Genomic DNA, 11,740 nt, shown 5'->3' with positions numbered 1-11,740 from the left:
TGCAGCATTGCTTTAGTCTGACAGCAGCCCGAGAGAGGACTTCTGGCCGAACTGCCCTGCCTGGTGTTTAGGTGGTGGCTATGGGGAGACCCTCTCGGGGTCCCTTCAGGGATGCAACTTTTCTTGTTTGGCTTTTAGCCGAAAGCAGTGAGTGTTCCTCCCTGTGAGGAATCAAATTGGAGAGCCGTCCACGGGGCTGCTTCCCAGGCAGGGTGCTGGGGTGGTTTGAAGGCGCTGCAGCTGCCGAGCTGTCATTCTCCCACGGGGAAAACGTGGCAGGTCCGCGGTCAGAGCGACCCCGCAGAGGTTTCAGAGGAGGGACCCCCCAGAGGTTTCAGAGGAGGGACCCCGCAGAGGTTCCGGCGGGCCCTGCTCAGTGCCCCCTCCCGCGGCAGCCGGTCCGGCCCCCACGGGAGCCGGGGGACAAAGGCGCAGAGAGGCGCGTGTGCCCGCGCGTGTGCCCGGCCGTGTGCGTGTGCCTGCGTGTGGACGGGTGTGTGCCCAGCGGTGCGTGCCCACGGCGCGTGGGGCCCGGCGGGGCTGACACCGCGCACGGGCCGGGCGCCCCAGGGCTGCCCCGCGGTGACAAAGGCTCCCCCCGCCCCCCACCCCCGCCGCGCCGCTCTCTCCCATTCACAAACCCCATTCACAAACCGAGGGGGAGAACATGGCCGGCTGGCGGAGAAGCCGGGTATTTTTTTATTTTTTGTGAATGGAGGCGGTGACGTCGCCCGCGCCCGCCCGCCGCCTTCCGTCCATTCATGCGGCCGCGGCGCGGGATGAAGGGGCGGGGCTGGGGGGGGAGCGCGGCGGCTGCCGGCGGCGGGTAGTAAAGGCTCCGCCGCGCGCGCGGGGCTGCGCGAGCGGCACCGGCAGCAGCGCACCCCCCCCACCCCCCGCCTCCCGTCCCGTCCCGTCCCGTCCCCCCCCCCCGCCATGGTGGCTACCGAGGGGCTGCGGGAGATGGAGGGCAGCGCCCTGCGGCGCCTGGTGTGCCGCGACGAGGCCGGCGGCGGCGGCCGGTGCCTGGTGCTGGACTGCCGGCCCTTCCTGGCGCACAGCGCCGGCCACATCCGCGGGGCGCTCAACGTGCGCTGCAACACGATCGTGCGGCGGCGGGCCAAGGGCTCCGTCAGCCTGGAGCAGATCCTGCCGGCCGAGGGGGAGGTGCGGGCGCGGCTGCGGGCCGGGCTCTACGCCGCCGTCGTGGTCTACGACGAGCGCAGCCCGCGCGCCGAGGCCCTGCGCGAGGACAGCACCGTGGCGCTGGTGGTGCGCGCGCTCCGCCGCGACACGGCGCGCGCCGACATCCGCCTCCTGGCAGGTACCGGCGGGACGGGGGGGCTGTGGGGGGGGGCTGTGTGTGGGGGTGTGGGGCTGTGTGTGTGGGGGGGTGCGCGGTGGGGGTGTGTGGGTGTGTGTGTGTGCGCGGTGGGGGGTGTGTGTGTGGGGGGGGGCTGGTGGGACCTCCCGCCCGCCGCGGCCCCTTCCCGCGCTCCCGGCTGCCCTGCCAGAAGTTGGGATCCGAAGGGGGGGAGTGTGTGGCGGTGCCGCGTTTGGGGTGCGGCCCCCCCACCTCCCCGGAGCAGGGGTGCCGGGACGGCCGGCAGCGCGGGCAGCCCTCCCACGCGCGGGCTGAGCGGTGCGGGTGGGGTGGGCGGTCAGGCAGACCCCGGGGGGCGAGGTGCAAACCCGGTGGCAGAAGCCGCTGCATGTGGGAGCGGGGGGGGGGGGGGCGGGTGCGGGGGCCATCCACGCTTTTTGTCTGGGTTCACCCCCAGTCCCGCGGCGCAGAGGAGATGCTTGTGCAGGACCAGACACCCGGTGTCACGCCGATGTCCCCTCGCAGGGGGCAGAAGCCCCCGCGCTGGCTCTGTGCTCCCTCTGCGACTCCAGTCGCGGTCGGGGCTTTCCCCCCGCCATGCCCCCAGCGTCGGCTCGGATCGAACGAGATGCCGCGAACAGTTGGAACTGCTGGTGCTGAGAATCCCCGTGAGATGATTTAGGGGAGGAGGATGCTCAGCCAGGGTTCCTGGATGAGCTCTGCGGGGTTTTTTCTTTTTTGTTTACAGCCTGAGAGTTAATTTATTCCTTGGTTTACTTACAGCAGGGGTGAGGATACGTATGCAGAGTAGCAAATCCATTAAGAGGCTTGATAGATGGAGGAGTTGGCGCTTCTGTTGTACTAGATACAGTAAAAACAGCAGGAGCTCTTTCAAGATGCGATATGATGTGCTGCTGCAGGAGTGCCTGCACATGCTTTCGGGTCCTTCACCATCGTGGTGCTGGGAGTCACGCATGTGGCAGAAAGCGCTGCTGTCCTTCAAGGGTGGCCTTTGTCAGCTGAGGGCTTCTGTGGGTTCTCATGGGAGGTTGTTTGGGGTTTCCAGTCCTTTACTTGTAACGAATGGGCTCCTAGAGACTCGGTCTTGGCACTAGAGACTTCTTCCTCACTTACCACAGAGCTACTAAAATGACTGAGCTCACTCTGATATCACAAGACCCCCGCTAACCCAGCACTGCGCCTGCCCAAATGCAAATTTATGGGGTGCAGGTCACGATGCAGACCTGAATCTGTTTTGTGCAGGTCAGGCTGCTGCCAGGTTCCCTGTGAAACAGCCCTGGTGGGTGTTGCTGGGCGATGGGGCACCTGCACAGCGTGGCTCCTGTGCCGGGCTGGGCCTGCGCGCCCAGCCGGGAGCTGCACGCTGCTGGATGAGCTGCTGGATGTGCTGCTTGGCTGAACGGGCATTCGATCTGATGAGATATGTGGAAGAGAAATGCCTTTGACTCTTTGAAAGGGTCGCTTTGCCTTTCTGAGGAGGGAGCCCACTTCCACACATTACCCTGGGCAGCTTCTCCCTTGCGGCATTGGTGTGATGGCCACCAGGAGTGTGATGTGGTCAGGGATTTTCAGAGCAGACCTCCTGAAGATGGCTAACAGGGGCACTTGTCTTTGGGTGCTCCTCCAAATCGAACCAGTAGGACTGCAAAGGGATGTCAGGCCCTGGAAACACAGCCTCTGCAAACTGTCCTGCTCATGTGGGAGGGACAATGCAAATTCGGTGATGCATATGCAGGTCTCTGCTTTAAGGTACTGGAGCCCATCCTTGCAAAGGGGGAGAAAACCATAAAGGACCCTGGGGTGCTGGCAATATTGGTCTCTAGCTGCCTAGGGATTCCTGGGCTGCTTTGCTGGAGATGTTGGCATCCACTGGTCCTCCAAACACCCAGCCTTATACAGGCCAAAAGCTGGATGAAGGAATACCTGTCTTGCTGTGTGGGCTCTGGCAAGCCCAAATCTGCGGGCAAAGGTCCTGTAGTTAGGCTGAGTCTTCAGGAGCTGTCCTGGGAATCAGAGCTTGGTCTAGCTAGATTCCTGTGGTGATAGTAAAATACCCGATTTCCGCTGTTTTTAACGCTCAGGGTCAGACTCTACAAGGATGTCAGGGTTGTCAATTTGATTTGAATGAGAGAAGGAAAACTCACCAGAAGCGTTTCTCTGCAGCCAGTGCTGCAGTGTCCCTGTCCTGGGAAGTTGATGGGGTTGGCTCTTGTTTTGCCTGCCATTCGGAAGATCTGACGTCACCTTTGCTTATCCCCCTGGCAGCAGGTCAGAAGAGCAAGCTGCTCTTTGACAGGATGTGCACCTCCATGTTCAGCTTGCACCCATGTCCTCGAGAGGCAGCGGACACCTCCTGGAGAGCAGCTTTGCTGTGGGGTAGCTTCACTGGACCTGGCCAGGGCCAGGGCTTCCCTGGCCTGTTGTTTGGGGACCTCTGGGCTGGAGGGTCAGGCTGGGGAGACCTCCCTGTGCTTTGTGGCAGGATGATGTGTCTGGGAACTGAACAGGCTTTGGCCTGGGAGAAGCTTTTCCCATCAAAGTCAGAGAACGCTGGCAACAAATCCTCTCTCCATCACCTTAGAGAGCGCCTTGGCCTTGGCCTGGGGTGTTGGCTGGCAGCATGTAGGGGACTAAACCCTGGACCAGAGACTTTGGGCAGCCCCGAGCATTGCAGAGCTCTTGGAGCTCTAGCTCCTAGGGAGTGGTGGGGCCTCAGGGATTCCCCCCTTGCTGCCAGGAGCCTGGTTGCTCATCCTGGGGCAGGAGACGACTCTCCATCGCTGCAGCATCATCTAGTGGCGAAGGGCACGGCCAAATGCGTCAGCTCTGGCTATGCTGTTTTGCAGTGCTGCGAATGTAGCCTGGGATAACGCTTTGTGCCTCTCTTCTTGCAGGGGGTTATGAGCGTTTCTCCTCGGAATACCCCGAATTCTGTGCAAAAACTAAGTCCCTGAGCAATGTGTCACCCCCTACCAGCGCTGAGCCCCTGGATTTTGGTTGCAGCTCCTGTGGGACCCCTCTTCATGACCAGGTATGTCTAGAAGCCCAGCGCTCAGCTATTTTTGACCGCTCCTTCCAGCATTGCAACCTGGTCTTGCTGGAGCGTCCCTGCTGTCCCTCAGCTGAGGCCTGCAGAGCTGGAGCCCTGCTCCCTCTCCTCTCGTGGGAGAGCATGGCAGTCCTGATCCCAGTTGTGCTCCCCAGGGAGTGGACAAGCCCAAATCCCAGTAACCACACCCGCCCATTCCTGAATGGGATGAAGAGGAGCAGGGCTGAAATGGGTTTAACAGCTCAGAAAGGCAGCCTCTGCTCCCTCTTTTGAGGTGCCAAGTTACTGCACTGCTCAGGGCCTCCAAGCCATCTGGATGTGTGTCCTGCCTGCTGCTGTCCCCTTGTCACCCCCATCTCTCTTGTTTTTCTCTGTAACAGGGTGGTCCTGTGGAAATCCTTCCCTTCCTCTACCTTGGCAGTGCCTACCACGCTGCCCGGCGGGACATGCTTGATGCACTGGGCATCACAGCCCTGCTGAACGTCTCCTCAGACTGCCCCAACCACTTTGAAGGGCACTACCAGTACAAGTGTATCCCCGTGGAGGATAACCATAAAGCTGACATCAGCTCCTGGTTCATGGAGGCGATCGAGTACATTGGTGAGTGCCTGTGTGTGTTTCACCAGGGGGAGATTCTTGCCTCAAAGGCCTGGAGCCTTTGGCTCAGAGGGACTGGGGTTCAGCAGGGTCCTGGCCCTTTGTTGCACTAGTGGGAGGGAGGTCAGCCACCACCTGCAGGTTTGGCAAGGGGTTTGGCTTTGTTGGAAGGGTGTTGATCTCGCGTCTCCTCCCCTGTTGCCCTCCAGACTCAGTGAAGGAGTGTTGCGGCCGGGTCCTGGTCCACTGCCAGGCTGGTATCTCCCGCTCAGCCACCATCTGCTTGGCTTACCTGATGATGAAGAAGCGTGTCAAGCTGGAGGAGGCCTTTGAGTTCGTCAAGCAGCGCCGGAGCATCATCTCCCCTAACTTCAGCTTCATGGGGCAGCTGCTGCAGTTTGAGTCCCAGGTGTTGGCCACCTCATGTGCAGTGGAAGCTGTCAGCCCCTCGGGGACACTGCGGGAGCGGGGCAAGGCCACCTCCACTCCCACCTCCCAGTTTGTCTTCAGCTTCCCAGTCTCTGTCGGTGTCCATGCCACCCCCAGCAGCCTCCCATACCTGCACAGCCCCATCACCACGTCACCCAGCTGTTAGCTCAGGGGCCGAGGCAGGCCAGGCAGACAGGGCCAGGCGTGGAGGGGGCAGGTGGGCATGGAGCCCCGTGAAGTTAAGCAATAGCGCTGGACACTGCCGTTCACCCTGGACTCAAGGTCTTTTTCGTAGAGAAATTTCTTACCTCATCTTGGTTTTTTTGCTTTTTCATTTTATGTTTTGAAAGCACGAAAGTTGTAAAAGCCACAAACCCTGACATTGTCCAGGCTTTTCTGGGGAGGGGAAAAATAGTATACTGGGTTTCCTCAAGTGCCTGGTCTTCATCTCTGTCCATCCCTATTCTGCTGTCTTGTTTTTTTTTTTTTAAAAAAAAAGATAGACCTCCCCTTCTCCCTGTATTTCTGCCCCTAGCTCATCTGGGTTGAAAAGGGAGCATACCCTCTTTTTATTGTGCGGCAGTCTTCCCCCTTGCACAGACCGACACGGGTGTGTGTGGTGGGTGCTGCTTACCTGAGCCAGTTACATGGGGTGACAAGCAGAGCTGCAGGCAGGGCCTTGGGGCAAGCAGGAAGGGTGGGGGCACAGGGCTGCCTGCACCCCTGCCACTGCCTGGGGAGGTGATGCTGCAGCTTTTGGTCCAAGCCTAGAAAATGCCTCATCTTCAACCCACCTGGAGCCTTATTTCCTACCCTGCCTCTCTCCTCCCCAGTCCAGTCCAACACACAAGATGCCTGTGTGGCTGATGTACATATGTATGGTTTTGTTCCTTTTTTTTTTTTTTTAGAAATTAACTTTTTATTTATTGCCTGAGGGAGGGAGAAAACAAATTGTTTGGAGAAAATAAAAATAAAACCGTTTTCAACAGTTGTGGCTGGCACAGGTTTGTCCTAAGACCAAGACAGAATGGCACTTTGTGCAAACACTTGGCTTCCACAGAGTACCTGTTAAAAATGTATTTATTGAATTTTAAACTATTACAAGTATTGCAGATCAGACATTTAGCCAAGCACATTTATAGATCAAACTCGGTTGTTACAGAGATGTTACCTAAAGTCCACCATGTAGGTAGGCTGAGAACCTGCCCATCGTCGTCTTTGAAAAAGAGGGTAAAGGAGGAAATAAATAAATGATATCCCAGCTCCAGGTAATTGGCATCCAAGAGAGGAAACATACAGGGATAGTTATGAAAACAAGATACAAAAAAAGGTTTAAAAACTCAACCCCCAGGTACACTGCCATTTGGGTTGGCAGAGAAAGCAATTAGGAATGAAGATACACAAGCTTACAAGACTGTTGCACAGAAAAATCCCAATTTAAATTTCCAAAGCTGAAGCAACTTCTGCAGATGTTAAGAAAGAAAATTGACTTGTAATACAGAGACTCTAATCAAAATACATTAGTAATGAATGGAACCAACAGGTTCAGAAAGACAGAAATAGATACCTCGAACCCAGTCTGACAGTATGACCTGACAGGCATATGTGGTAGTGTAATGGGAAATGCCTCTGTTTCTTGACTTCCCTACCAGTTCATGGGCTCATTCACCTTGCTTCTGAAGTTTTAACATGCATATGCTGTCCCCTGATCCTCTGAGGTTTCACAACTACTACGTGTTCAGAGAGGTGGGAACATTCCCACTCCATCGCTCCCTGTGAAGGGGCAGGAGTGCGTGCTCTGGCCTGGGCCAAAGCATCATCAGTGGATTCAAGTCTGTGGATGTTCACAAGCCACTCGCTACCTGTGGCGAGAATTCAATCTGTACTTTCCCATGTCTTCCCCAGCGGGGCTGCAGCATGGCTTAAAATGACCGAAGCATGCATTAGATGCATCTCCTTTTAGATTTCTGAGCTAGATTTTTCTGTGGCAAAGCAGCATGAAAAGGGAGAAATCCCCTTAAAAATAAATTCACACATTTCCTGACCTTCAGCTGCTGAGAATGATTAGCAATGTTCAAACTAATCTGTTTTGTGGTCAGACCCTTCCTTTTACCCATCTTCTGAAAAAATCTGGGTAATTTCCATTAACAGTCCCATGTGGAAATTCTAGGTAACACATGTACTGTGCAGGAGCTCTGACTTCACTGCAGGGATGCAGGAGTCTTTTTTGAAAAGATTTGCCACTAAGTAGTTCCCATAGGCCACACAGTGGCCTACTAACCTTATACGTTAGTACCCCTCAGCATTTCACACCTTCCCAGGGTGGTCTCCTCTAACCTACAACAAACAGTAGGATCACATGGTTTTCAGAGCCAAGGAAGCGACCTTCTCTAGAAGCTACTCATTCTCACATACCACGTGCTTTTTCTGTGTCTGCTGCCCACCAAAGCCAGCAGTGCAGAACATTTTGGGGGGCTTCCTTTTTGCTTCAGTGTAGAATTTTGTTCTGGGGTATTCCTGTTATCAACAAGTAAAGAATAAAAATTTGCAGGCAAGAGAAATTCATTCCAGCTGCATAATGCAGCGGGCTTCAATCACATCACACGCAAACATTCAAAACAGAGGTTAGAAAAACAAATTGCTCATTCCTTGGACTACAGACCAATAGTGACTGCGAAACAGTGGAACTAGTACAAGAGGTTTGTAACAGTCTCCGTGGAGCTGGGATCAAAACAGATTGGCAGATAAAAATAAAGATGAGAAAAATAAGATACACCTTATTAAGGTACTGTACTCTCTGCTTTTAATCCTAACAGAAGTTTTGTTGACAGCATTCAGACTGCAATGTCACTCTGCAGCAGGTACCTAATTCATCTGTCTCATGGAAACAATTTCAGCAATGGAGAGCAGAACCATCCCTTCTTTGCTACATTCTTGTTTTGCCTATTAAGGCCCTGTTGAAAACTGCACAGATGTTTCAAAATGCTGCCGCTAAGGGACACGAAAAAAAAGAAAAACCATCAACAGGCCTGAAAGACAACTGTCCCTTTCCCCAGCAGATGCCACATTCTGTCCCAGTGGGAATAGCTCTTTCTGGAGCCAGTGAGAGGTGCCCAGGCTCCCAAGCCTATGAGAGATGGCTTAGCCCAGCGTGTTCTTGCAACCTCAGCTCCTGCTGTGCCTCCATTGGTGACCCAAAGCTGCAAATGAGCAGCCCATTGTCAGGGGACTGCCCTTCGAAGGAAGTCAAAAAGCTTCATTTCTCAGGAGGCAGCAGCTGCCTGGGGGTGTGCTGTTTTTAAGGTCCCATTCTCTAGAATTAGAAGGCATCAAATTAACTCCCTCAGCTAAAGCAGCATCATCTGTAGTGTAACAACCTGCCAAATACAGCTCTGCCACCAAAACCATGACCAGATTTTTCATGGGTAACTTCCATATTGATGGGCAACTCCTTACTTTGTTTTAAATTATAAGAGGAGCTACAACAACATACGCCAGGAGAGGCAGACGCTACTCCTGCACAGGTTTCTACGACACAGACGCATCTTCAGGCCTCGGTATTCCTCTGTGTCTGGCCACAAACGGATATGAGATCACGCCATTACAAGACAAAAACCACTGCAAAATGACTTCCTCACACAGCACCTTTACTCTGCACAGAACATCAGATACGTTAACACTGGCAGTTCAAAGATACTGGACAGTATTTTTATCCTCTAGAAGTTCAAGGCTGCAGAAGAAATCCAGACTAGCCGTTAGTTCAATCAGCACACAGGAAACAACAAGCAAGAACAGGATCTGGTGCGAGCTTGGTGGGGTTTTTGTTTCCAGGTTTGTCCTTGGTTTTGAAAGATGTAAAGCTTTTAACTTCCACAACCACATTAACTGTTTTGCTCACCCAAGCAGCACAACTGTTTTAACCATTTAAAACTATGTCTAACTGGGGATGGTGAGCAACACTCACTCTCAACACTATTTGAAACCCTAGTGTAGATAGGCGCATCCCCCCACTCCATTATTAACTAAGTTAAAAACAAACCCCAAACTTAAATGATGAATACAAAGCTTCAAAGCCTACTGGTGATCTTTGCAATCCTAACACTATTAAACAAGTAGCCAAAATACAAGCACCCAATTTTATCAATGAAATTTGATTAAAAGGCCAAGTATACGGCTTGAGCCTGGCTTGGACTTCAAAGCTACATATTTAATCTGGTCACAAAATGAAGCGAGAACCATATATCCACTGCCAGCTCAAGGAAAATAAAACCCAAAGTTCAAGATCTGTTGGAGTATTGCTATTTCTAAGGTTTTCTTTAGAGATATTACAAACAGATGATGTGCAGGTAGCCAGATTGCATCAAATGACTGACTTTGCAGTGGGTGAAATTCCTCTGTGAGGATAAGTTGCTTCAACATTAATGTCTTAATGTTAAATATGAAAATTTTGTGTCTTAATGCTGGAAGTGAAAAGCTTTTCAGGTTTAAGTTTGTTTTATCCAAACATGTCAGCAAAATCCCACTTGTGGGGAGCATAAATGTTTTTATAAACTAAAAGCCCACTATTCTGTCATTTCCTTGCTTTAAGGGGGATAAAACCTGAATGCGTGAACTGGATCATCAGATACTAAATAGTGCTGGTCAACAGGGAAACGTACATCTTGTTGTGTTCAAAGGAACATTTTTTCCTCTAGTCGTTACATGCTTAATGCTGAAGCACGTCTCCTGGTATTGGTGGTTAAGAAAAAAATTAATACTGCTCAATTTTCAACCTTCTCTGAAGCTGTAAAAACAACACAAACAAAGAAATCAGTTTCTACTTTTGCTAAATGCATATCCTCCATGAGAGGGACTTTCGAAATTGTTTGATGCTGTGCTATGCAATGCTTAAAAATAACTTTCTCCTACCTAGTGAAATAAACCTGGGAACTTGCAGGGATGGGGATTAGAGTGAATAAATCCTAGCTTTGTTCTCTGGTAGACCTGCAAACAAATCCACTTACCAACTGATGTTTTAAAACTTTGTTCTCATCAAAATGTAAAATCGGTATTTAAAAAAATTATTTTTGTAAACCCCTTAAGCTCTTCAACTGTGATGTCACACACAAAGATATGACACAAAACTGCTATAATATACTCTCCCTCACCAGTCTGAAACCCTTTTACTGGGTCTTGTATTACAGAGGAACATGAACCAGATATGCCCTCGTGTATGCAATCTTCTGACTTTTCACCTATCTTCCAGCAAAACCACATGCCACTGTAACTGGAGAACATTTCACAAACAGCATGTACTTAATAGAAGCCTTATAAAATGTTCTCTTAGAGATGCCAGCAGAGGGCATTGACCTGCTTTATGAAGTTTTTCCAAGCACAAGAGCTGGTTTTACCCTTGCAAACACTTCCTGGGGCTTTCCCCAGAAAACTCAGACAAAGCAACGAATTGACACAATCTGTTTCCAGTCTGAAGTTACACTCACTCATCGTTTCTCAGAGGTGTGCAAAAAAACCCCTATATCGAAGAACTGGACTGGACCTAGCCCCTTCTCAGATGAAATTCATATTGCATTGTTAGCGATTTTAGTCAAACCGACTTTGTGCAAAATATCTTTAAGAGGGTTCCGGCTCAACTTCAGAATACAAAAGGAAAATAAATAGTTGACTAGGATCTCTTGGAAACATAAAATGAATGGTGTATGCTGAAAAGAAAATTACGGGCTTAATGCAATTTATCTGCAAATAAAATAACTAGAATAGTAGTGTCTGAAATTTTAACATGCGAGATGGCACTGATAAAAGATTTCCATTTGCACAATAATGTTCCCAAAGTCTAGATCAAAACAACATTATTTTACACATGGTAACTGCAGAGACTAGGAGCCTGAGATATGTTATTAAAAGGCAGTCCCTTGTAAACTTTCCTCAGAAGGAACAGTAGCAGTTGAGTATGCAAGAGTTACTCATATCGTATTCATCAAGACAGCAATGCTTTGTAAAAGACATACAGCTTATTTCCAGGTTGTTAAGGATTTTATATGATACTGATTTTCTGAAACACGTATCCTTCCAGTCCAAGATTGAATTCTCATCCTTCTTCACTGCTCAGTAGTTACTAGGTCTTTTGCTCTGCTGCTGTTGCTGTCTGTGAGGGAGCTTCTGGTTTCACAATCTGGTATGTAATGAGATACTCTGGGTATGCCTGAAAGTCAAGAAAAAACAAAAAACATTGCTTCATGCAACGGTATACTCAGCAAGTTCACATTTTAGATTTTACTAAACAGTGATCAGGAAGGACAGTGCAAGAATGATCTCTATGTTCA

At 51.3% G+C, this 11,740-nt stretch overlaps 2 protein-coding genes across 2 annotated transcripts in view; one reads left to right on the top strand and one right to left on the bottom strand.

Moving 5' to 3' along the window:
- Positions 1–886: 886 nt before the first annotated feature.
- Positions 887–6,408, top strand: DUSP4 (dual specificity phosphatase 4). The gene is made up of 4 exons (XM_074866697.1): positions 887–1,324; positions 4,240–4,376; positions 4,775–4,994; positions 5,201–6,408. Exons 1-4 carry the CDS (start codon positions 937–939, stop codon positions 5,584–5,586), a joined length of 1,131 nt encoding a protein of 376 aa, XP_074722798.1. The 5' UTR covers positions 887–936; the 3' UTR covers positions 5,587–6,408.
- Positions 6,409–6,482: 74 nt separating this feature from the next.
- TNKS (tankyrase) overlaps positions 6,483–11,740 on the bottom strand; it is a 152,628-nt gene continuing 147,370 nt past the window's right edge. Inside the window, exon 27 of the mRNA XM_074866696.1 lies at positions 6,483–11,619. Coding sequence (XP_074722797.1) covers positions 11,533–11,619 — 87 coding nt within the window. The 3' untranslated portion in view covers positions 6,483–11,532. The remainder of the gene's footprint in view (positions 11,620–11,740) is intronic.

The sequence above is a fragment of the Strix uralensis genome, chromosome 4 (genome assembly GCF_047716275.1).
Source record: "Strix uralensis isolate ZFMK-TIS-50842 chromosome 4, bStrUra1, whole genome shotgun sequence".
Classification (NCBI taxonomy): domain Eukaryota; kingdom Metazoa; phylum Chordata; class Aves; order Strigiformes; family Strigidae; genus Strix; species Strix uralensis.
Note: the sequence above shows the minus strand (reverse complement) of the source record. Positions and strands in the feature narration are given on the sequence as shown.